This window comes from Gossypium arboreum, chromosome 2, assembly GCF_025698485.1.
Source record: "Gossypium arboreum isolate Shixiya-1 chromosome 2, ASM2569848v2, whole genome shotgun sequence".
NCBI classification, from domain to species: domain Eukaryota; kingdom Viridiplantae; phylum Streptophyta; class Magnoliopsida; order Malvales; family Malvaceae; genus Gossypium; species Gossypium arboreum.
The window spans coordinates 8,164,651-8,192,223 of NC_069071.1; the positions used below are offsets into that span (position 1 = coordinate 8,164,651).

General features: G+C 32.5%; 1 protein-coding gene across 1 annotated transcript; it reads left to right on the plus strand.

Moving 5' to 3' along the window:
* The first annotated feature begins 22,233 nt into the window (after nucleotides 1–22,233).
* LOC108467324 (ABC transporter F family member 5) lies at nucleotides 22,234–26,922 on the plus strand. Its single transcript, XM_017767947.2, has 9 exons — nucleotides 22,234–23,381; nucleotides 23,628–23,969; nucleotides 24,894–25,034; nucleotides 25,126–25,305; nucleotides 25,410–25,565; nucleotides 25,888–25,989; nucleotides 26,103–26,231; nucleotides 26,311–26,415; nucleotides 26,552–26,922. Exons 1-9 carry the CDS (start codon nucleotides 22,560–22,562, stop codon nucleotides 26,645–26,647), a joined length of 2,073 nt encoding a protein of 690 aa, XP_017623436.1. The 5' UTR covers nucleotides 22,234–22,559; the 3' UTR covers nucleotides 26,648–26,922.
* Nucleotides 26,923–27,573: the final 651 nt, after the last annotated feature.

Below are 27,573 nucleotides of genomic sequence, written 5' to 3' on the forward strand. Positions count from 1 at the left end.
GGCCAAAAATTCTTACTGAGGCCGCCCGTTTTTTAAACAGGCCTCGTTTTTTGTCCAAGCCCATTTTTCGGGCTTATATTTTTACCCAAACCCTCCCATTTTTCGGGCGAGCCTTCGGGCCGAGCCGGGCCGCCCGGCCCATGCACACCTCTAATTGTCACTTTTTTTTAATCCTTTTAACCTCTATTTTTAAACAATTGAACAATTAATCTTAAATGGAAATCTCTCTGAACTCTAGTGATAACATTTCTTATCTAGAAATCGAGGATGGTGATGGTTCTCGGGCAGGTGTAGATCGTAATACAAAGAAAGCCCGTTTCAAATAGGGCAATGGCAAGGAAATCACTGATATGATGGTTGAATCTGGTCCGAGTCCAATTTTATCTTGGAAGGATAAACTTATGGGGAATAAATCTAGAGCGTCAGATAAGTTGGGGTTGGATAATTCTGGTGCTGGTGTTAATGAAGATCTAGAATTTTTGGGAGGAGATATTCACATATCCATTATTAATGGAATACCTGCTATTGATTTCTCAGAGAGGATTCAACAAATCTTGTTCAAAGAAATGGAACACACGGTTGTATTGAAATTACTTGGTAGGAATATTGGGTATGAGGCTTTAAACAATCGAATCAGTAGTTTATGGAATCCCTCTAAGCCTTTCCATATCATGGACATAGAGAATGAATACTTTTTGGCTAAATTTCAATCCACTGATAACTATGCAAAAGTTCTGTCGCAGGGTCCTTGGCTGATTTATGGTCAGTATCTGACTGTTCAACCTTGGACCAAAGAATTCAACCCTTACAACCATACCCAAGCATGGTGATGGCTTGGATACAGTTACTAGGCCTCCCAAGGTTTTTATACAAAAGGAAAATTCTTGAAGAAATAGGAGGAACCATTGGAAAGGTTGTTCGATTAGATTTCAATACCGACAGTAGAATTACAGGTCACTTCGCCAGGATAGCCGTTTATGTCAACTTAGACAAGCCTCTGATCGCTCAAGTTCTTGTGAATGGTTTACATTAAAAAGTTGAGTATGAAGCGCTGCCTACGATTTGCTTTACTTACGGGAAGTACAAATATACCAAGAAGCTGTGTGCTTCACAACCATATTCAGTAACGGTGAAGGATCAAAAAGGGTACTACTCTGACAGAAGTCGCTGTAAGCGGAGGAGAAGGCGCTGTTTACGGGCCATAGATGGTGGTCAAAAGGAAAGTAAGGCGTAATTTTATGAATAATAATATTAAAAAAATGGGATTTTATAGAGAAAGGAAAAACGAGTTTCTGATTTGATGCTCTGACTAATATAGAGGTTTTGGTTGATCTAGAAGATGAGTTAAATAAAGAAGATACTAGAAATTTGGTTGTTTTTAAGAATAAATTAAAGGTTGGAGAAAATGTTGCACAACAAGGGTTTAAGACACGAAGTAACCCTAAGTCAATGAGGATTGAGCAAACAGGGGGAGATAGAATAAGTGATCAAGGGGATGGGCTCTTAAACCCACAAAGGAGAAATCCAGAAGTGAAAACTTTAGTGGGCCGGACACCTGTTGAGCCTACTTTTGATATTGGAGCAGTTAGATCAACAACTCTCAAGGCTGTTATGGACCCATTGAGTAGCTCAATGAATCAGCCCAACGACGTGTCGGACCCTCATTACATAGAGTCTGCTCTTCAAAATAACAAACCAATGAGTTCTTTTCATTTTTTGAATGATTCTGCTTTTAAAGTTTTGACCGGTGCTGAGATTTTTAAATCTTCCACTAACCATTCCAATTCAACACCAGTGACTGTTTCTTGCTTTAATCCGATTTTTGTAGGTCAGGAGGTGAGTGAAAATGGTGGCCCAGCTCTATCAACTAAGCCAGTTTCTTCGTTGTAAAAGCCGATTAAAGTTCAAGTAGTTGATTCCCCTGGTGATTTAAACCCCAATAGACATATTGTTGTTTCGCTTAAAAAGAAAGATTCAATTGATGGTGTTCAATTGAGGGGGGTCACTGTTTCAGCTTTAGGTGTTAATAAAATTCAAAATTCGGGGAAAATGTTAGGGAGTAAAGATGGGGGCTTTCGGGCTACAAGGAAAATAAACAAAATTATGCATGGGAAAGGGAATAATTTTAAAATTAAAAATTCTTCTAAAATTCCTTTGAGTGATTCTATGTCTAGGTTGCCTCAGATTGTTTCCACTTTACGAAGTGTTGATTCGGGTTCAATTGACCTAGGTACTGGTAAAAGAACTCAAGAATGATTATTAAAGCTCTAGACAGTAAGGTTTCTTGGGGTTTTTTTTTATTCTATTCTTGTTTATTTTTTATCATGGATTTAAATTTATCAATTTTTTCTTGGAATTATCAAGGCTGTGTGAGTAGTAAATTTCTCTGAGTTTTTCGTGAGTATAATTTTGAGCATATATCAGATATAGTATGTCTGCTGGAACCGAGAGTTAGTGGTAAAAAGGCTAATTCTATTATTGATAAATTGGGTTTTGACTTTTCTCACCGCATTGAGTCTATTGGTTTTTTAGGTCGCATCTGGGTTGGTTGGAAGGATAATATTTGCATTAGCATTATTCATAATCATCCCCAGGCTTCTTCGTGTTCATGGTAGAACTCACACTAATTCCTTTTTTTTTTTAATCTTTTTTGTGTATGGTAGTCTTGACAAAGTTAAGAGGAAGTCTCTTTGGACTGATTTAATAAATGTTTTACCTCACGATCCTTTACCTTGATTGATTATGGGTGACTTTAATGCTATCCTCTCACCTAAAGATAAAAAAAAATGATCGCTCAACTGGTAGGAGATGTAATTTATTTGGAAATTTTGTTGACTCTTGTAATTTGCAGGATCTTGGATTCAGGACCCTCCTTTACCTGGCAAAGAGGTAATACGCACAAGCGGATAGATCAAGCATTAGCTAATGATACTTGGATTTCATCCTTTCCGCATAGTCTCGTTTATCATCTTCCGCGCATTTAATCAGATCATAGGTCCATCCTTCTAAAAACTAATACTGAATTTAGTATTTCGAAAGGAAGACCTTTTCGGTTTCTCACAGGATGGACAATATAACAACCCGGTTTAGACCCTAGTTAGAACAGTGGTTTCGGGACCACAAATTCGAGTTAGAAAAATATTTTAATATTATTTTCTGTGCTTAAAGTAGTGAATTGATATTTGTGAAATTTTCGTATGAAAATTTTATCGTTTGAGTGTCGATTTGTGAAAAATGGCTTAATCGCATAAAATGTAAAAGTGGCCTTCTACTTGTTAAAGTGCTATATTGCTATGGCTTTTATTATGTGGGGCCTTATGTTGTAATTTGACCATTGAAAATATGCATGGACGGTAATGGTCTTATATTATAAGTTTTATCATTAAAATCATTAAGGTTAGTTTTGTAATTAGTTAAAAATGTTATTATAATAAATCATAACATAAAAGGAAAATAAAACACATGCAAATGCTTATATTTTGACCGAAACTTGAGAAAGAAAAAAAAATTTTAAAACTTTCAAACATTCAGCCATGGTCCAAACTTGATTCAAGGTTCGTTTTTGCTTGGTTTTTGATAGTTTTTACATTTTTGAGATCATTGTTTTGAGTAATAGTAAACCCATGCTTGAATTTTTAAATTTGATGATGATTTTATGTTTTCCCATTGTTGAAAGCTTGACGATTTTTGTGTTTGATGATGAAAAATAAATGTGTACGTTAATAGATTTTCATGTTTAATTAAGTGATTTTTGATAAAAATGTGTATTAAGGACTAAATTGAGAAATTTGTAAATTAAGGGGTCAAAATTTGAAATAAATGAAAGAAATGGGTTGCTAGAGACCTAAGGTAAATTCGGCCTAATATGGGTTTGATAATATTTTGTGTATTTTGTGTTATTTTGAAATAGGGACTAAATTGTAAAAATGTAAAACGTTAGGGGCTAAAATGAAAAATTCCCAAATTATGTGTTCTTGGATAAAATTTAATGACATGTTGAATAAGTAAGTTAATTTTGATATTAATTAGATTGGCAAAAGCGGAATTTGAATTTAGATCGAGGGAAAATCAAAATATCGGATTAGTCGACTTAATTTGTCGTTACTGCGAATGAGGTAAGTTCGTATTTTAATAAACGTAACGAAATCATATTATAAATGCATAATATTTGTATGATTGAATTTAATGCCTAATGGTAATACAAATATATGTATTTTGAATAAGTAATATATATGTTATTATGATATTAAATTGTTCGAGAAGCAGAATATATGAATACGAGAAAGTTCCGATAATGTGACGATGTCCGAAAAAACCCCGTACAAACCATAGGAATAGTTAGGATACAAATGTCATGACATAGGATTCCAATATGTGTTATCGTGTAAGACTACGTCTGGGACGTTGACATCAATTTGTTATTTACGTGTAAGACCATATCTGGGACATTGGCATCGTATTGGTTTCGTGTAAGACCCTATTTGGGACAGTGGCATCGATACTTGTTACATGTAAGACCACGTCTGGGACGTTGGCATTGTATGAGCTTATGAGTTATCCAAGTATCCTTATTGATTCCGAACAGTTCAATGGGCATTCCGAGAAACAAATGATTAAGTGAAAGACATTCCGATTCAGGTACGTTGAAATATATACAATATTTGAAAACGAAAGGTAAGTTTATATGTACAAAGAATGTTATGTGATGTATAGGGAAATGAAATATGAATACGTGTAAATGAAACATGAAACATGAATAAATGAATAAGATATGGTTTATAAAGTGGCATACGTGAAATTGTCAGATGTTATATGTATGAAAGGTGAAATTGAGTATAAATGATGATGATATGAGATTTATGTATATATATATATATATATATATATATGATTAGATGTGTTATTTCCATAATGTTCTCATTTGGCTATATGAAAGTGTGAATTGAATGATATAGGAGAATTGAGTTAAATAAGTTTGTGAAAGCTAAAGTTATTGAAGTAAGTAAGTATAATATTGAATGATGATAATTCGATATGAGAACATGTTTTATAACTTGGAAAAGTTGTATGAGATAGCATCATGCATATGACTTTGTAATGAAATTATTTGTTATATTAAGTTTATTAAGATACGAGCTTACTAAGCTTTAAAGCTTACTCTGTGTGCATTGTTCCTATGTTTATAGAGTTTCGAAGAATTGCTTAGGTAGGAAGTCGAAAAAGATCTCGTCACACTATCCGGTTATCGTTTCGGTAAATTAAAGTTATGAATTTTAATTATGTGGCATGTATAGGCTAGTTTTGATATAGTTGATTTTGGAATTAGTATATTTATATAGCCATGCGAAAATGGCTTGTTCATGATGCGAATATTGGTATTTATATTTAATCATATTTTAAGCTTAATTTAAGAGGTATGATTCATAGTAAATATGTAGTGATGTTGGTTACATGAAATCGGTTTTGAGTAATGATATGTAAGGTTTATAATTAGCTTTTTATGGTAAACTTGATTCATAGTATGTCTTGCATTTGTGGATTAATATAATTCGGTTTAAGTGAAGTAAATATGACTGATGGATGTGATTAGGTTGTGGTTTATTATTGACTTGTTTTGGTTGTATAAATTATCTTGTTAATTGGTTTGGAAGTGGTCATTAATGAGCATGCTTTGTGGTCATAAAGTTATTTTATAATGTGTCGTGACATTAACTTAGCTAGTCAAATTGATGAGAAATGAATTGGATATGTATAGGTAACATTTACAAGTTGCTTAGCACATAAGTTTTGTATATTGGTTCGGCAATTGAGCTAGTAAATAGCTATTGGTAACATGGTAACTATGCACTTATTTATAGATGGTATCTTAAGCATATTTTTCCATTTGGTAAGGTTGGCTAATGGTTCATGTATGGATGCTTGTTTAACCATATGTTATGTTTTGTTTTGACTTAGTATTAAATGCACATATGACTATGTTGTTAAAATCTGTACTTGATTTTTTTGTGAAGTGGGTTATGCCAAATATGCTAAAGGACCATAAGCCATATGATATGGATTACTCTGTTTGATATGTGCATGAATTGAAGTAATAAGTTCGATAATCAGCTTATGAAATATATGTAATGATATATGCCCAGTTATAAGTTAAGCATTAGATAGTTGTGATTCATTGGATATAATGTTTGAATATTACTTTGGAAAATATATGAATGGCTGCCTATTAATTGGTTTGAAATGATTCATAATAAGATGGATTAGATATGCATTAGTAGGGGAAGAAATGTGGTTTAAATCAAGCTAAATTTTATACCACACGGTCTGGACACACAGGCGTGTGTGACTGCCCATGTGACTAAGTCAATATGTATGCCCTGTTTTGCCACGGCCTAGACACACATGCGTGTCTAATGCCGTGCATGGCACACGACCTATTTACACAGGCGTGTGACCTTTGTGACTTTGAAAAATGTTAAGTTTAAGAAAAAAATTTGTATGTGTTCGGTTTAGTCCCGACCCCTTTCTAATGCATGCTTAAGGTATTGATGACCTATATAAGGGACTTTATAATGATGTGTGATTGTGTTAATATGATGATTATGAAATGTTTGTGAATTATTTTGATTTTTTCGGTAACGCCTTTAACCCTAATCTAGCGACGGATACGGGTTAGGGGTGTTACAGACAAAGCATGTGAATTTTAAAGATTTGGTCTCTAGTAAGTGGAGGTTTTTAGGTAACATGGTTGATTCTTTATCCGATTTCACCTCACATTTCAAAGAATGGAATAGGTCTGTATATGTCTTTATAGGCATGCGCAAAAGATAGCTTATGAGATCGTTTGCTAGCATTCAAAAGGCCATGGATCGATCGACCTCCACTAGGTTAGTTTGTAACAGCTCAATTTTTGCTAAATCGGAATAGTGGTTTCGGAACCATAAATCTAATGTCAGAAAATTATTTTAATATTGTTTTATGTGTAAATAGCATGTGAGTATATATGAGTGAAAATTTTGTGAGCTAATTTTATCGTTTAGTAGCTCAATTTGAGAAAAAAGACCTAATTGCGTAAAATACAAAAGTTGTATTCTATATGTTAAAAGTGCCAAAATTGCTATGGCTTAATGAATGTGAAGTCCTTATGATGAAATTAGATCATAGATAATGTTAATAGACATTAATGGACATCCATTAATTGATTTTATATGTTTATAACTAAGGGTAATTTTGTAAAATGGTAATTAATGTTATATTAATTAAAAAAAAAATGGTGGTCACTTCGTTCATCTTTTTGCACCGAAAATAGAAGAAAGAAGAAGTCATTTTAGGGTTCAAACATTCGGCACTTCTCTAGCTTGATTTAGGTATGCTTTGAGCTCGGTTTTTAATGATTTTTACGTTTTTGTAATCATTGCTTTGAGTACTAGCTGGCCCGTACCCTAATTTCTAAATTTTTTGATGAATTTGTGAGTTTCCATTGATGAATTCTTGAGCTTTTGAATGTTTGATGATGAATTATGAAAGCTTGGTGCTTGATATACATGTTTTACAAAGTAATTTTGAGTAAAAATGCATATTAGGGATTAAATTGAGAAAAGTATAAACGGAGGGGTTAAATTGTGAAATCAATGAAAGTTTTAGCCTACTAGGGACCTATAGAGAATTCGCTAAGCATGGGTTTAATTGAATTTTGAGTAATTTGTGTTTTTATGAAATAGGGACTAAATTGAATAAATGTGGAATTTTAAGGGCTAAAGTGCAAAAATGCCCAAATATGTGTTTATAGATTAAATTGAATAAATTGGTGATTAAATGGGTTAATTTTGAATACATATAAATCAAGAAAGAAAGAACTCGAATTTAGATCGGGAAAAATCGAAGGTTATCGAGTTATTGATTTGATTCGTCAATTTTGAGTACGAGGTAAGTTTATACATGGTAAATGTTGTTACAATTATATTTTTAATGCTTTAATAAAGCATAAATTGTATATATGTGACTACGATTGCGTACGACGATAAATCTACGATGTTTGACACTTGGTGTGCGTTTGAAAATAACTTCGGCTATAAATAGCACTTAGTGTGCGAATTGGAATAGCTTCAGCTATATGAGGCATTAAGTGTGCGATACCGAGATAACTTCGGTTTAATGTAATGGCACTAAGTGTGCGAGATCGTTATAGCTTTGACTAATCATTGATGCACTAAGTGTGCGAGTTATTAGAGCATTGAAAGACTTCCAAACGAATTAATGTGCTGAATAAAGAGGTGAGAATGAAATAAATAAATACGGGAAAGTTCAAGTATATACGATACCTATGTGGAAGTTAATACTATGTGTATGAAGCTTGATGAATTTGTATATACATATTAAATGGTTATAGATTAGAATTGAATAATGATATAAGAACTACTAAGTTTTTATTAATTGATGTTTTGTATATTATGAACTGTTGAGTATTTTTAGTATGAACTTACTAAGCTATGAAGCTTACTGTGTGTGTTATTTTTTTTATAGAGTATCGAAGCTAACTCAGACATCGGGGATCATCGGGAACTATTATCACACTATCGAATCATCTTGTTGGTACTTTTGAAGCTTTGTATATATGGCATATGACATGTATAGGCTAGTGTTATCTTGTTATGTTTTGAGTTATAATATTAGCCATGAGATTTTGGCTTGTAAATGTGGTATGTATAGCCATCTAAGTTGGCTTGAATTATGTGTTTGATAAGTGTTATATGTGATGTATATAATGCTTTATGAATTGGTTTGGTTTGAGATGATGATATGATGAGTTTTGTGATATGAAATAGGCGATGATTAAATGCATTTAGAAGTCATACAAGTTTAATGATTTTGGTATATTTTGGTTATGGAATTTAGTAGTTGAAATGTTGTGTAAATATGACAATATGTGTATGAATTGGTTGGTTTTGGTTACTTATAAATGTCTTGAAATGGTACCATTTAGGTTGATTTGTATGCAAGAGAAAATGGTGGCAAATTAGCTTTGCAAATAGCCTATTTTTGTCTACACAAGCAGAAACACGAGCATGTGTCTCAGACGTGTGCAACACACGGCTATGTTACACGGCCATGTGTCCCTTGGGTACCCTTTTGAATTAAAGTCAGTATACCCTACAGTTTTGGCACGGCCTAGACACACGGGCGTGTCTATTGGCCGTGTGTGGCACACTAGCTGGCACATGTGCGTGTGGTTGGCCGTGTGGCCCAAGTCAGTAACCTCCTTAATTTTCACACGGCCTGGCAAATGGGCGTGTCCTCGACCGTGTGGTACAAGTCAATATTTATGTTCTGTTTTCACACGGCTTGTGACACGAGCGTGTCTGGTGACCGTGTGAGGCACACGGCCTGTTCACACGAGCATGTGACCTTGTAATTAAAGAAAATTTTCTGAGTTTCTTAAAGTTTTTATATGTGATCAGTTTAGTCCCAAACCACTTCTGAGCATGATTTAAGGTCTATTAGAACCTTTTAAGGGACAATGTGAATGGTTGTGAATAGTTTATAATATTGAATGTATAAATGAATGAGAATGTGATGTATTGTCCGGTAATGCCTCCTAACCCTATTCCGACGATGGATACAGGTTAGGGGTGTTACATAGTTAACTTGGAGTTGGAGGTTCAATATGAAAGTTGGAGGTTCAAGATGAATTGAAAAGTGTGCTTAACCATAAGGAACTTTTTTAGAGGCAAAAGGCTAGGTGTGATTGGCTCTAGTTTGGGGATCGCAATACCAAGTTCTTTCATAGTCGTACAATGCAAATAAGGAAATTCAATTGTATTATGGTCTTACGCATTAGTAGTAGGGAATGGTGTTCTGATCAGAATATTTTTAGTAATGAGGCTGCCAGGTTCTTTGAGAGATTGTATGGTGAAATCCCAACTCCCATGAGTGAACTTCCTTCTAATATCTTCCCTCGCCTTAAGGAGCAAGATATTGATTTCCTTATAACCAGTTTTGAATGAAGAGATTAAGAAGGCCCTTTTTGACATGGCTCTATTGAAAGCTTTGGGAAGTGATAGATTTCATGCGTATTTTTTCCAAAGTCAGTAGGACTCAGTTCGAGGGGCGGTTTGTAAGTGGGTTCAGGGAATCTTTGTTGGTAATAGAATTGAGGAAGATCTTAACAACATTCTAGTTGTGCTTAATCCAAAGAAAGATCGATCGAAGGATTTTAGTTAATTTTGGCCAATTAGTATTTGTTTAGTAATGTATAAGTTGGTAATTAAGGTAATCGCTAATAAATTTAAAGTGGTGTTTCCGAATTATATATCACCTGAGCAAGCAGGGTTTATTGCTGGTCGTAACATCTCCGATAATGTCATTATCGTGCAAGAAGTCATTCATTCGATGCTTAGTAGGAAAGTTTGTAAAAATTGCATGGCTATCAAGTTGGATTTGGAGAAAGCCTACGATAGAATTAGCTAGGATTTTATTGATGTGTCTCTTGTAGTAGCTGGGATTATCGAGTTCCTCAGAAAGGTGATTATAGGTGCAATTTCTTCTTCCTCTATACAGATTTTATGGAAAGGAGTCCCGTCTCAATCCTTTAAGCCTGTGAGAGGGACTAGACAAGGGTATCCTTTATCGCCTTATCTTTTCGTTCTTTGCATGGAATGGTTAGGTTATATTATTCACTCAGAAATCACAGTTGGTAGGTGATACCCGATTCGGTTATCTAGGTCGGAGCCGGCCTTATTTTTTTTTTTTTGCTGATGACCTTGTCATTTTCAACAAAGCGGAGCTGGAACAAGCTTTCTTGTTAAAGGAAATCCCTTAAGCACTTCCGTGATTTTTATGGGCACAAAATTAGTGCGAGGAAGAGTAAATTAGTTTAAGTGACCAGCTTAGCCAGTTTTTTTGGTTCTAGAAAGTTCTTAATCTAAGGAGTTATTTGGGGGTGCCTCTCCTTCACGAACTTATTACTAAAGGTACTCTGAATTTTGTGGTTGATAAACTGAGCCATAAACTTTAAAATTAGGAAGCTAGAAAACTCTCCTTTGCGGGACGTGTCATTCTCGCCCAATCAGTTCTCCTAGCTATTCCAAACTATTTCATGTAGTCATTGTTAATCCCGAAAGGTGTGTGTGATGACATAGAGAGGATTGCAAGGCAATTCATTTAGGGTGGTTCTGCTGGGTATCCAAAAACAGCCTTGGTAGGATGGGAGCCCATTTGTCAGCCCAGGTCTCATAGGGGCCTTGGGTTTCAGCACCTTCAAGACCAAAATAATTTATTCCTTATGAAAATTAGGTTCAACCTAGTGTCTAGAAAGGATGCTTTATGGGTTCGTGTCCTTCACTCGAAATATGGCTAGAAGAATTAGCTTCAGATTATATTCACAGAAATTATTACTTTTATCTTTGACGTTCCTTCTCTAAAGTGTGGCCCCATTTTTGTGATAATCTCATGTGGTTTGTAGGTGATGACTCTACAATTCGTTATTGGAAAGATTCTTGGGTACCAGATGCTGGCCCTCTTTTTTCTTATGTTCCGGCTCATGCAAGCCTTAATTTGGAGAGTACTTTGAGGGATTGGGTTCTTCTTGATGGTTCTTAGAATGTTGATTTGCTTCGTACTTGGCTACCTGATGATATGATAAAGCGTATAGTAAGTATTCCCCTTCCTCATTCTGCTGGTGGTGAAGATAGGATCATTTGGGCTCGATCTGGTTCAGGGTTTTTTTCTGTTCGAAGTGCTTACTGGGCTTTAAAAGAAGATTCTTGGAATCTTGAAGATGATATTTGGAAACCTATTTGGAAATATCTAGGTCCACAGAGAGTTTGTCTTTTTCTTTGGCTTGTGGCCAAGTAGAGACTTTTTACTAATTCAGAACACTCTAGGAGAGGAATTGGGCAAAATAGTGCATGGCTTCTATATGATCATAATACTGAGGATATTATGCACGTTCTCCGAGACTGTTTGATTACTAAGGAAGCTTGGATTCTTGTAGCCCCTCCTAAGAAGCAACCTAGGTTTTTTTCTCATTCCTTTCAAATTTGGTTTTCCATTAACCATTGTTGTCATTTTAAGATGCAGGATAAAGGGAATTACTTGGTTATGCTTATTTGGGTTAATTGCTTGGAGAATTTGGAAGAACATGAATCTTTTCATCTTCCAGAACATCAATTGGACAACTTATGATGTTATAAAAATCTCTCTCAGTTGGTCTCAACATTTTGAACATTTTCTAATTGGGATCAAGCCTAATTCACCCAATTTGGAAATTCATTATCATTATGAAGATAATTGGCTCTATTTATTTTCTGATAGAGCAGTGGCTAGAGCTTCCGGAAATGCTTCCGCAGGTGGCGTGGTTTGTGATTAGGTTGGCAATTGGATTTTGGGTTTCAATCATTATTTGGGTAGATGTTCGCCTTTGGAGGCAGAACTTTAGGGTATTCTTGATGGAATTCTTATTTTATTAAGTAAGGGCTACAAGAAAGTCAAGATTTAGACAGATAATCTTGAGGTGGTCAGGGCCTTGTCCATGGAGGAAACAATAGACTCCGGTATTACCTTGCTCAAAAGAGTTAAACGGTTTTTGCGCTCTGAAGGTCAGTGGGAAATTAAGTATGTTCCTAAGGAGTGTAACTTAATTGCAGATCAATTGGCAAAGATTAGTCTCTCTTGGCAGACTTCTCTTCAAATATTTTAAGTACCTCCTGATTTGGTGGTTACGGCTATCCAACAAGATAAAGCTGTTAGAGTCTCTTGGTAGTTGTTAAGTAGTAATTCTATTTATCATTATTCACGTAAATAAATAAATAAATAAATAAATAAATAAAGGATCATTAAGATGAAAAATTTTATAATTTTGGAGATTTTAGAATAATAGTTTTTTTTAATTTCAAGCTTGAATAATTTATTATTTAAAAATTTAAGTTATTGAAATTTTACTTAATTATAAAAATAATTATGAAAAGAAGAATGATATATTAAAAATAATAATATGCAATATGAAGATGATTAGAATTTTAGAATATATAAATATTTTAATAATATAAAATATACATTGTATTTTAATGGAAATGATATTTTGATGTTTGCATTTTAAAACAAAAACTTTTGATAGAAAATAAAATCCTATATCTTGTTCGAGTTATTTTCTAAAAATAACATATTAATCTATCTTGTTTACAATGTAAAAAATATATATATATATTGTTATAAAATTAATATAAATACATATTTTATAAAAATACTGTAAATTTGAAAAAATGCAACACCAAAGAAAATAATTATTTTTACTTTACGTAGTTAACCAAAAAAAAATCGTTATAAATTTTTAAAACCACTGACGTGCGGTCTACCATTGTAACAAACTTGTGAATTCAATTCTGTAATTTAGTTAGACAAGTTTCATAAATTGTAGATCAAAATTTATGATCATTGTACACAAAACATTTCATGGAGGTCAATTGATTAAATGGAACTCATTTGATCTGCTTAAATTGTCTCGACTTGTGGAACATGTGAAGAAGCCCATCTACATGAAGCTTGAAGCCATGATGGCTCAATGAAATGCTCCAGTAAAACTAGAGTTATCAGAGTAATTAATGTAAATCCTAAGGGATAAAGATGTATAAAGTTTAGATCCCTTAAGACTCTCATATTATAAATAGGCATTGATCTTAATTATCATTAATGTAATTTGATTTAGGGGAGTTCAGCCGTCAAAACCTTTTTGGAAATCTGCTTTTTATTTTAAAAACGAAAATGGAGTCGCCACCGATCCTTTTTATTAGGTGTGATAGGATCACCTTGAAACTTAATCATTTTAATAAAAGGTTAAATTTACTAAAATGATAATTTTCGGTCTACAAAATCCAGGAAGAATATTGCCTCGGTCTTAAATTATTTTTTACGCGTTTACACAGAAAAACAGATGAATGTATATAGCAATATTTACAATATGTGATGATGGCAAAATTATGACATGTAACAAAATAATAACATAAATAATAAAATAAAATGACAATAATATAATGAATTCAATAATAATAAAAATAATGAAAAAATATTCGATTAATAATACTATATAATAATGATACTAATAGTGAGATAATACAAAATGTATGATAATAATATAATTACGTTCATAAAATATTGATTTTGAGTAAATTTTAACAAAAATAATATTAATTAGCAATGATAATTACCTAATAGTATTAATAGTATCAATAATTAAAAATAAAGGACTAAAATAAAATAATCAAGAAATTTGAGAGGAAAAATGTAAATTATACAACTTAAAAGGTGAAAAAAAAGAAAGTACAGGACTTAATTAAATGAGCAAGGGGCCAAACCGAAACTATGAAAAAACTTCAGGTATAAATAACTAAAAACACTAAATAAAAGGGTTAAATAAAAAAATAAAATGTAGGGACCAAAAGGGAAAATAACCCAAACCCAGTATACGTCATTCCTCAAGGGTCGATAGTCTAGGGACTGAATTGAATATGTAACAAAATTTAAAGCATAAATCATAAAAAAAATAGAATATAAAGGATCGAATTAAAATAAAATGGAAAAGTGCAGTGCCTCAAAGGGAAATTATCCCAACCCCATGTCATTTCCTTGGCTCAACAGTGGGTTAAAGGACTAACTTGCAAGGAAGTTAAAATTATGGGGTAAACTGTAAAAAATAAATAAAAAGAAAGGAATATGACGAAATTAAAAAAGGCAAAAAAAAGCGGAAGGACCAACACAGCAATTAGACCATTACTTCGAAAACACATGGAACCTGAGGCTATTCGGGTCGAATTTTCGGGTCAACCCCAAAACGACGTTGTTTTAGGCGTTTTAAGGCCAAGCCAATACGGTGTTGTATCGCAGGCCTTATTTAAGTTAAAAAAAATCTAAAAAACTCATTTTAATAGCCTAAAAAAAACTCATTTCCTTCATTTTTTTCTCTCGAGCGCCACTTCGTCCGGTCACAAGGTTGGTAGGTCTCCGCCATGGCCACCGGTCATCAGCGACGAAGACCGTCATCTCCGGATGCCGGAGATCACCAAAATCACCCATTCCAAGCCTTTTTTCGCGTAGATTTTAGATTTAGGATTCAAATTTCCCAAAACCCAGTCAAATTTGACTAGCAGTTGAGAAACCCTTCGTCTCCCTAATCTTCGACGAGGCTGTAGACAAACCCTTAGGAGTTCAGAAAAAAAAATGAATCTTAGTTTTTGTTTTAACTTTGCTATTTTTTTTTATATTCTTCAATCTCCGTCGAGGTTGTTGAAGAACCCTAATGAGTTTGGAGACCCTTCGAATCGAAAGAGAGCATCACCGACGGTGGTGGGAAACAAAGCGATGAGGTAAGTTTTTTAACTTTGTTTTTTATTTTTTATGCTCTTAAAAAAAATAGAATAAAAATCAAAATAGAAGATAAAAAAAACCACCTTTTTAATTTTTTTCTCTCTGTATTCTCTGTTGAATTTCTTCGTAAAAAAAATTAAAAATGGTTCTTTGGCTTTTTATAGTTGAATTACAGCATATTATTTTTGTCTTTTTCCTTTTTTTGCTTCTTTACTTCCATTTCTCTATCTTCTGCAAGTGGTGGTGGCAAGGAAAAAGAGGTGGTCTCAGGCCCAGGTGGCACGCTTTCTGACGTGATGAGGGCGGCGGCTAGAGGCTTAGGGACTTTTAGGGTTTTTTTTTTGTTCTGTTTAATTTAGGATTTGGGCTATTGGGCTTCGGGTGTCTGGGCTTTTAGGATTAGGTTATTAGATGGAATTGGGTCATTGGGTTTGTAAATGGAGGGACCAAAATGGTAAATAACCCAAACCTAGTACACATCATTCCCCAAGGGAATTTTGCTAACTACCGATTTTGTGACATTAGCATAAGAAATGGCTTCTACCCACTTGAACCGATATCCTCCTGCATTGATAACAATATCGATACTAATCGAGTTAAGATATATTGTCATAATTGATTAAAAATGAGGAAACGACCTAATATCACCATTGTAAATGTCATTGTAATGGGAAAAAGAATGGTGTAAAAAGAATAGGTGAATGAGATTTTACGAAATATTCTACTAATAGGAATAGCAAACGCATCTCATGGTATGCTACATCATTTCAATTTTGAGGGAAAATGATCGAACTCAAGCCATGCACTAATGTAGTAAACTACGCACCCAACCCAAGCGTGCTTTTGCAAACTTTTACTAAAATTACGTTACACTGTAGACAATATAATTATTTTCTTTTATTTAGTGTGATTTAGTGTACTTTCAATTTAATCATCCAAAATGAAATCTTTATAATTTTATCACTTAATTTTTAGGACGTTTTTATTTTAATCACCCAACATTAAATCTCTAATAACAGTTAACTTAAACGCACCACATCATGTTCACATGTTAATTTTGGTCACTCAACTTCTAGGTTGCTTTCATTTGGTCATCCAAAAAATATCCTTTTTTTAAAAAAAATATTGATTGGGGTAAAATACTTTAAGGATTAAAGTGAAAAAGTGGTAAAAACTAAAATAATGCTTTAAAATTTGTCAAATTGTACTTGTTGACCGGCTTGTGGAAGTTTTAATTTTTTATATTGAAATTTTAAATTTCAAAACATCAAAATCAATTAGATAAGTATGAAATTTTTGTCCATTGATAGTGTTAATCGATTAGTTAATATAATATTGAAATTAATTTAGATTCCTTTCAAATCTTAAAATTTTATTTTATGTTTCTAAATTAAAATCAACTTAAGTAAAACATATTCACAAAAGCTACCCATCGCCTCTTCAACTCATAAATAGGAATATAATGTATTCATGTCATCATGTATTAACAACAATACTCATACCAATCGAGTTAAGATTCAATTTAAGTGTTAAATTAAGTTTTAAAATTTAAGTATTCATTTATAATCATAAGAGGCACGAAATTAACATCAGTTTGACTTTACTTTTGATAAAATCAAAACCTTGAATTGGTTTAAAATCAAAATCAATATTGAAATCTTTATAATTTTATCACTTAATTTTTAGGACGTTTTTATTTTAATCACCCAACATTAAATCTCTAATAACAGTTAACTTAAACGCACCACATCATGTTCACATGTTAATTTTGGTCACTCAACTTCTAGGTTGCTTTCATTTGGTCATCCAAAAAATATCCTTTTTTAAAAAAAAATATTGATTGGGGTAAAATACTTTAAGGATTAAAGTGAAAAAGTGGTAAAAACTAAAATAATGCTTTAAAATTTGTCAAATTGTACTTGTTGACCGGCTTGCTGGAAGTTTTAATTTTTTTTATATTGAAATTTTAAATTTCAAAACATCAAAATCAATTAGATAAGTATGAAATTTTTTGTCCATTGATAGTGTTAATCGATTAGTTAATATAATATTGAAATTAATTTAGATTCCTTTCAAATCTTAAAATTTTATTTTATGTTTCTAAATTAAAATCAACTTAAGTAAAACATATTCACAAAAGCTACCCATCGCCCCTCTTCAACTCATAAATAGGAATATAATGTATTCATGTCATCATGTATTAACAACAATACTCATACCAATCGAGTTAAGATTCAATTTAAGTGTTAAATTAAGTTTTAAAATTTAAGTATTCATTTATAATCATAAGAGGCACGAAATTAACATCAGTTTGACTTTACTTTTGATAAAATCAAAACCTTGAATTGGTTTAAAATCAATATTTCAACATCCCACATACCGTTCATTTCACGTTGTTGATTGAGAAACAAACCGATTACTAGCATGATCATTGCATTTGTATCAAAGGATGTTAACTTCTGATTTCGTGATTGATATAAAGCGTATGATAATCATAAAATACAAGTATTTTAGAAAATGGCATAGCTTTCATTGAAAATAACATTTTTGGTTTATTGTGTGGATTATTGAAAATAGTCATGGTTCGTGCTACAGAAATAATTAGCTTAAATCGTTTTAAAAAATAATTAAAATAAAACCCATGGTTGATGCTACAAAAATAGTTTTAAAAAATAATTAGTTTATTTTGTTGGATATGATGTCTTGAGTGTAGTATACTCGCTTGTAAATTTATAATTTTTTGAATAAATTGATTAATAAAATAAATTCATTAATTACATTAATATAATTTGTATAATTGTCCTCGTGTGATTTTTTGCCATAAAACAAAATGAAAGTAAATATTGCCCATTGGTTGTCTAATGTTAAACTAATACTAACCAATATTACATAGTCGGATCGTAATACAGAAAGATGACTTATATTAGTAGACGAACCTAAACATGTCCTTAGTCTAATCGAAAATGAACAAATCGATTGAAAGACTAATATGTCGTCTATCAAGTCTAATTGGGGAGATGCTTTGTCTTGGGTATCAAAATGAATATCTCCTATAAGATAGAGACATAGATGAGACTAACTGGGTTGACAGTACATCGAACTGGACCCAAGAAGAATAGATTTTGAATCCATTTATGGATTTATTCACTTGTGATATTCATAATGTGACATACCTAAATCTTGAGTAGGTGACGGACTATGCATGCACGAATCGTATATTTTGATGTCAGGAAAATCCTGTGTTCAAATAGATAAGGAATCGAAAGCTAGTGCGTTGGGTATACCACTTCTGCAGTATTTAATGTCATTCAAAATAGTTAAATTCATAACCTGAGACATTGGTAAATGATATCCTCTCATTGGCATTACATGGTTGATGAAAAGTAAACGTGGTCATTGGTCGTTCGTCTTTGTGATAAATGACTTGATTACTATTTAATAGTAATTGACTTTTTATAAAATAAGATGTAATTGCCATGAGATAAACCCCAAAGAGATTAAGGATATCCTATGAGGGTAACGCACTTATGACAAGGTCATTAGACGAACATTGATCGAGTTGCTTTCATAATAGTATGTTGTTGGGGAGAGCTTAGTCACGATACTATAGTGAAATGACTTCGTAACTAAATGAGTTTATAATTAATAAGCGAAAAGTTAAAACTTAATTCTAAATCATTTGAGCCTCAATCATATATGTCAAATTAGTCCCTCAGCTAGCTAATTGAAACTAGAAATGAATGTCATGTTGAATCAAATCAATAAAAATGAATAGAAATTGTGAAAATGGAGAAATGAGAAATATTTGAAAATGATTATGGTTTTCTCCAAAATGAAAATAAAAATGAAGAAATGAAATCATTTGGAAATAATTATGGTTTTTTTCCAAAATGAAAATGGAGAAATGAAATCATTTAAAAATGAATGTAGTTTTCTCCAAAATGAAAAAGACCTGGAAATGAATTTCTTTTTTTGAATTAAATGAATTTAGAAAATTGAAATAAATCATTTGGTCATAGTGAACCGTTGAATGTAGAAATATTATATATATATATATATATTCTCTCATAGATTTTTTTACGGTAAAATCGTCATGATTTTAATAGAATTAGAATTGGGTTGAGAAGATTATTTAATTAAAAAAATATTGAGATGTTTATTTTGGGAAATAGAAAAATAAATATTAGGTTGGATTGAATTATAAAGTATTGAGTTAAAAGCCCGGGAAGTACTTGTAATTGGACCCAATATGGGAGAGGCCCAAAAGCCCCTCATGACAAAGGATGGGACAACAAACCCTAGTTTTATAAACTAGGGATGTCGCCCCTTATATTCCTAGATAGACCAGTAGTTCATTTTTCTAGTTGAAATAAACTTCTACAATTCAATAAGTGTTCTACATCCTCTCCCTATAAATAGATGGCATTGATAGGTTTATTTACACAACTTTAAGATATTGTTACACTACCCAGAAATAGAGAGAATTTATTCTCAACTATTAAATCTATTTTCTGGAATAATAATTTCTGTCATTTTTATTTGATAAGAAGTTTTATTTTCACACTTAAACAAAAAAAATGAATTCTAGTTCTGTATTTTTATTCGAATTGTTCGAGCCCATACTTGAAGTAGGTTATGGTATGAGTATAGCGGAGAAGGTCGTTTGGTTGAAAGTCGAGAACGACAATAATTCGTCTATCCGAAAACACAGGTTGAGATTCGATTTAGGGTTTATTGCTATAAATATCATAAATCGGGTCATTTTTAAAATTTTAAATTTTCGCTATGTAAGAAAATTGTTTTCAAATTGAATTTTTTCCCCCAATATATTTAGCTCGACTATATTGGCCCATTGCTTGAAAGAAATTGAAAACTCATCTACTTGGTTAAAATGTAAAGACTTCATCAACTTCTATTTTTCTATAATAATTATTGAAAATCCTAAATGATAAGAATATATAGGGTTTAAATCACTTAGGATTCTCATATTTTAGATAGACACTAATATCAACCATTGATGTAACTCAATTTTTACTGTTGGATCTGAAAAAGTTCAAATGTAAATAGAGTCTTCCCCTTCATTTGTAATCATTTCATTCTTGAATAATCGTATATTTTTTTCAAAGCATTTACTTAAACACCTTATGTGCATTGCTTTCTTCTGACTTTTTGGTTCGATTTGAGTTCTTTTGCCTTTTTTGAGTTACTTTCTATTTATTTTGGTGCTTTAGAGAATTTCTTTTGTAAATTTTTATTTTCGAGAGTGAGGCTGACTTAGACAATTTAAAATAAAAAAATCACCTAAACCTACGTGATTTACCAGATTTAAGTTCTAACCTCGTACAACTAATCTTTTCCATATTGTTTTAAACTTCTTTGTTTGCAAAAAAGGCCCATAACGCATAACCTAAAAAAATAAAACAAAACACCCTTTATTTTTTATTACTAGTAACCCTTATTGGGCCTAAATAAAATTTGTGACCAATGGGCTGCATAACTACAACTTATAATTAAACATATGATTGAAGCCATCTAGTCCCTAAATTTGATAGGTTTTCTCAACTTAATCCCTATTTATTTCCAATATTACCAATGGAAGTTACCAACCTTTTCCAATTTTAATCTCTATGATGAAAAGATAGCGTAGTTAAAAGTTTACACCAACTTGATTAAAAGAGTAAATATTGGTGTTATTATTATTCTATGGATGACTATTTTTTAAAAATTTATTGTATTTTTAAGAGGAAAACAAATTGGAATAGGAAAGTAAATTTTCAAATGAATAGCCCTGTTTGGTGGACAATTTTTTTAATGAATATTCATTTTTATATAATATTTACGTCTGTGGTTTTTCTTTGAAAAAAACAAGTTTCAAGGATAAAATCAAAGAGGATTCGGTTTATTATCGTGATTGGACACGTGGATTACGTAGAATCAAGCATAGGATAGCACGTGGCAATAACTGGGCCGCTGTCTCTTTCATTTCCTCCTTTTTGGCTAACCATTACCACAAAAGCTCGTCCTTCAAATCAACGGCCATCATTATCTCATCTGATTCTCTCTCTTCTGTTGGCCCACAATTTTATATTAAGTGGTGACCAAAATAATTACAATTTCTTCAGCTAAACAACCTCAAAATTATTTATTTATTTTTCTACTCAATAATCTATTAAGTATCAATTCGATTACTATCCACACTATTATTATTAATAAATTTGAATTAGTTAGTTAAAAAGGAATATGAATCATTCTATGTATTATAAAATAAATTTTATTTTAAAATATACTAAATATAAATTTTATTGATTTAATTTAATTTAATTTAAATTATTTTAAAATAATAAAAAGTTATCTAAATTTAATATCATAAGAGATTATATCCAAGAAAGGAAATGAAGTTATTACTAATTAGTTTCAATTTTATTTACTAATCGTAATTTAATGTATTCATGTGTATTTTATTTTACTTATAATTTTATTTTTTATTTTAACGTCATACTTATTTTATGTGTTATTACTAATTAGTTTTAACTATATATTTTATTATTTATTGTAAATTATTTTAAACACAAATTTATGTTCTAAATACATGATTTTTATAGGTATAACATGTGATAAAATTTCTCGTACTATATTAAAGTTCTAGATTAAATTAGTGTCACAAATCAATCACACAATAATTTAATTAAGAAATTAATAAAAATAATTAATAATGAAGATATTTTGGTATATAAAAATTAAAAAGAAATCCACCAAAATGGGATTTAAAGCTGATACACACAAATTTTGAAAGCCTAAATTTTTCCATTTCAATTAATACCCTTTTGTTTTTAAATAATTTTAAAAAAAATTATTTTGACATAATTTTAATCACTCACGAAAATGATATTATTTTAATAAAAATATGAAGGTTTAACATGTTGAATGAGTATGATGATTTGTTTTTATGAATAAAAGGGAAAATATTTATTGAAAAAAGAAAGGAAAAAGGGCCATTATTTAAGAAAGTTTCAATTAAATAATGATTTGTTTGTTTTCAGTTCCGATTAAACGTTTCTAAAAGAATTCCATTGTTTCACCTCTAATTTGTGGGCTGAGAATTTGGTTTTCTTCCACAAATTTTCACAGTGGAGCTTCCCATTTCCCTTCATTAGATATTATCATTCTTTCCCTTTCCTTTCCCTTCATTTTCCCACCAATCAAACATGGACCTATCCACGAAATTCCATCGCTTAGACCTTCGTTCAACATTCTTCACCTCTATGCGACCCTCTTTAACCCGGAATTCCTCATCGTTCGTTTCTCCCAAAACCCTTAAATTTAGACCCACTAAAGTAAATGCCCAAGTTTCCACTCTCAGTGTTGAAACCTCCGTTAAAGAACCTCAAAACGACATTGAGTCATTGTTTTCAACCAACACAGTCGAAGAGATTGATCGAAAGCGTGGCGACAAACAATCCAACACCGGCGCTTCTGGTATTTCCTCCGGTGTAAAGCTCGAAAACATTAGCAAAAGCTATAAAGGAGTGACGGTTTTGAAAAACGTGAATTGGGAAGTGAAAAAAGGCGAGAAAATTGGATTGGTTGGAGTAAACGGGGCAGGGAAAACCACCCAAATGAGAATTATAACGGGGCAAGAAGAACCCGATTCGGGGAACGTTATAAAAGCCAAGCCCAATATGAAAGTTGCGTTTTTGAACCAAGAATTCCAAGTTTCAATGAGTAGGACGGTGAGGGAGGAGTTTATGAGTGCCTTTAAAGAGGAAATGGAGATTTCTGAGAGGTTAGAGAGGGTTCAAAAGGCGATAGAAGGATCTACAGAGGATTTGGAGTTGATGGGAAGGCTTTTGGATGAGTTTGATTTGTTGCAAAGGAGAGCTCAGGCTGTGGATTTGGATGAGGTTGATGCTAAGGTTAGCAAGTTAATGCCAGAGCTAGGGTTTTCCCCTGAGGATTCAGATAGGTTGGTTGCCAGTTTTAGTAGCGGGTGGCAGATGAGGATGTCACTTGGAAAGATTTTGCTGCAGGTAAAGTTCTTTATTTGATATCATGATAGTTGCCTAGTTTATCCAAAGGACGTACTATTAGCAGCTCAAATGACTTGGTAGTACCTGTTCATTATAAGTTTAAACATTGAATTGATTAAGGAAAATAGTTAGCTTGTTAGATATATTTTGATGTAGATGGTGTTAACTTGTGGCTCATGTGTATGATATGTAGTAGAGTATATTGGTGTTTCTAGCTGTTTTTTTTATATGGATGTAAATTTTCAGGAGCCTGATTTATTGCTTTTGGATGAGCCTACAAATCACCTTGACCTTGATACAATTGAGTGGCTTGAAGGATATCTGAAAAAGCAAGATGTGCCAATGGTCATTATATCTCATGATAGAGCTTTTTTAGATCAGTTGTGTACGAAGATTGTGGAGACCGATATGGGTTTTTCCAGGACATTTGAGGGTAATTATTCTCAGTATGTTGAAGCGAAGGCAGCATGGATTGAAACTCAGTATGCTGCGTGGGAGAAGCAGCAGAAGGAGATTGAGCAGACAAGAGACTTGATAAGCCGATTAGGTGCTGGGGCAAATTCTGGCCGAGCTTCTTCTGCCGAAAAGGTATGTATGAGGGAGTCATTCCTGAAATATATTTCATTTCATTGTTGAGGAATGCAAGCCATCTACTTTGGTCATTGTTGAGTGAAGATGTTTAGTTTTGCTCCATCATGACATTATCTCATAAACATGCATCTATTAATGATGAAATGAAATTACTGCCAGATTGTGAACCTTCTGGACTGACAGTAATCTTTCAAGTGAATGCGTGACTTATCATCAGATCTTACTCTTACAATTGATGGTTTTACCTTGTACAATTAATTTCATACAGAAGTATGATACCTTGAATTTTGGAATCCTGAGCGTAGAACACAATGTATTTTGAAAGGTGTCATTGGGGATAGTTTCTTTTTTCCTTATTTTAAGGGTTTTCATCCAGAATTCTAGGTTAATTATTAGTCATTAGGAAATTTTGTTGACATTCAGTTTTTAATTTTATACCATTTTTCTAAGGTTGTTCACTAAGTTTGTAAACACTTTTATTAGACCAATTAGTTTTCTATTCTGGATCAAAAATGGTGCATGATTTGGATCACACGGTGTGAAATTTGTTAGGATGAAACCTATGTATTTTTCTTAACATGTTGGCCAGAGAGTTAATTCGCATAAATAGTATTACATATAAATTCAGGCATGCTATTTGATTCTCTTTGCTTGTCTTTCAAAAGTCCATTTGTCTCAAGTTAGCCACTCTGTCTACCTAAAATTAGTTCTCAGTATGGCCGTTGACACTTTTTTTTTAGAGACTAAGGTTGCTGCTGCCTGAAAATTTCATCTTTTATTTCTTTCTTTTCAGTTTGATGGTGTTTGCTACTTCGATTGTTACTGGTTCATTATACTTGGCGCTTGTGTCATGAGATCAGTTCTTTAGACTCTAAATGTTTTTCTGGTTACTTAGTTTCTCCCTCTTATGTGTGATAACAGAAGCTGGAGAGGCTTCAGGAAGAGGGTCAAATAGAGAAGCCATTTCAACGAAAACAAATGAAGATCAGGTTCCCTGAGCGTGGAAGAAGTGGTAGATCTGTTGTTACTATTAAGAATCTGGAATTCGGTTACGACGATGAGGTGAGTTGAGATGTTTGTTTGTGTGAAGAGGTTGGTGGGGATTGTTTTAAGCTTTCTCATTTTATGACAAACGTTTGGGTTTGTATGTCAGCTGCTATTTAACAGGGCAAATCTTGCAATTGAAAGAGGAGAGAAAATTGCCATTATTGGTCCAAATGGTTGTGGAAAGAGTACTTTACTGAGACTGATAATGCGTTTAGAGAAACCGAGAGGCGGTGAAGTGATCCTTGGGGAGCATAATGTTCTACCAAATTATTTTGAGCAGAATCAGGTATTTGGCCTTTGAGAACATGTTTTTATTTTCACCTAGTTCCTGGGATCCCATTTTGAGCTTAAGAAAGTACGAAGCACTTGCTCTAATCAATATTTTTTCAGGCCGAGGCTCTTGATTTGGATAAAACGGTGCTTCAGACAGTGGAAGAGGTTGCAGAGGACTGGAGAATTGATGATATTAAGGGACTCCTTGGTCGTTGCAACTTCAAAGCCGATATGCTTGACAGGAAGGTTTCCCTTTTGAGTGGTGGTGAGAAGGTAATTACTCAACATAGAAGTTTATATGTCGTACACTTTTTGCTATTGTGAAACAAACCGTATTTTTTGCTCTGAATCTATTTTGGTTGATAGTACTATTCAATTTGACAAATTTTAGGGTACTTCAATTGAAGATGGTTAATTATCCGATGGTGTATTGTATTAAAATGTTTAACATTATGCATGCTGATGAATTTTGATACAAGACTAACCTAATACGGTTCTATTTGACGTCCCATGATGGTAATGATAATATGCGTATCTATACTTTTTTTGTTTTCAAGGCATGAATTTGGATGTTGTCTTTTCCTGTTGCATTCAGGCGCGTCTTGCTTTCTGCAAATTCATGGTAAAACCATCAACCCTACTGATTTTGGATGAACCAACTAATCATCTGGATATACCCTCAAAAGAGATGCTAGAGGTTTGTTTTTTTCCTTATCTTTCTATATTCACTTCATTTATTTTTCTTTTTTCAATATTGTAGCATTTAGCTTTTTATCACTCATTTATTTTGCAATCTTTCGATTAAATCAGGAGGCAATTAGGGAATACAGTGGCACTGTCATTACTGTTTCGCATGACCGATACTTCATTCGGCAGATAGTCAACAGAGTAGTGGAAGTAAAAGATGGCCATTTGCAGGACTATGCAGGCGACTACAATGTATGGTTTTCTTCAATGAACTCTTCCCATCTTTATAATCCGTCTTTATTAACTGTGAGTATCAATTTCAAATGAACAGTATTATCTGGAGAAGAACCTCGAGGCAAGGGTAAAGGAGCTTGAGCGTGAGGCGGATCTTGAAGAGAAAGCTCCCAGACTGAAAGCCAAATCAAAGATGTCAAAGGTAAGCAATTATCAATACACTTGAGATTCCAAGCTTTGTTTTTAAAAAAAAAAAAAAAAAAAACTGGAGAGATTATTGTCACATGGTGTACATAAGCATCAACTTTTATGTATCATGCCTTGCTTGGTTTCAACAGGCGGAGAAGGAAGCTCGAAAGAAACAAAAGATGCAGGCTTTTCAAGCTGCTAAACAAAAGTCAAAAGGGCTGAAGAATTCCAAGAGATGGAAATGAAGTATTAAATCTATATACCACACATAGATTAAAGAATGAACTGTTAGTTGAGAGTAGGAATTGAGTGACCACCAGCACCATCTGTATATAATATTTGATAGAAATAAAGTCCTGAAAGTTGAAGCTCTTTGTAATCCTTATTTAGAAGCGAAATTCATTCATTAAGGTGGCAAGTAAAGGATGTGATCCACATTCATGCCTAAATCTAATGTTAAAAACTCAAAAACTGGCTTTCTTAAATTCTTGATGCTTGAAAGGGGAAAAAGAAAAATAAATCCATGGGGGTTTGTGCAGTATTATTTTTCAAAAAAATTATGGTAAATGTGACACAGGATTGTTACTATGCTCTGCTTTAAAGAGAAGCTGGACTTAAAAATGGATATGTATGTTATTAAGATGTCAATTTATTAGTAGCAGTTTTGGATTTGATGGATATCCAAGTTCCACTCATTATTAGTTAAGCAGTGCAAGGATCTTCCTCTGTATTTTATTATATTTTACATTTTTGTTCTAAAATTTCGTTTAATTTTTAATTAACTAATAGACTATGGCATGTTTCAAAATTAAATATAAAAAGAATACTGATTCATTCGTTGAAGCCAGAAAAAAAAAATTGTGTTAGTCAATTAATGTTATTTAAAATCCCATTAATAATACATAGAGTGAATTAAAATTGGAGTAGACTAAAAGTAATTTGGACAGAGGACTTGATCCTAATTGCTAAAAGTGTTAGCAACTCAAACAATTTTAAGGCCTTATCGAGTATTGAGTACAATTTTTAACAAGGGAGGAGTTATTTAGATTATTGGATAACCTTTTAAGAGGTACTTAAAATTTTCTAATATATATTTGGTGCAATTCAATTCATAAATTTTATGTCTCACATTATTAATGAGCAAATTAATAAATACTTAAAAAATTATTTA

Bases quoted from the DNA above. Each gene is read 5' to 3' on its own strand.
- LOC108467324 (XM_017767947.2), top strand. From the start codon at position 22,560: ATGGACCTATCCACGAAATTCCATCGCTTAGACCTTCGTTCAACATTC. The intron at 26,232-26,310 runs GTATGGTTTTCT...TCAAATGAACAG, and splicing joins ACTATGCAGGCGACTACAAT to TATTATCTGGAGAAGAACCT. The intron at 26,416-26,551 runs GTAAGCAATTAT...TGGTTTCAACAG, and splicing joins CCAAATCAAAGATGTCAAAG to GCGGAGAAGGAAGCTCGAAA.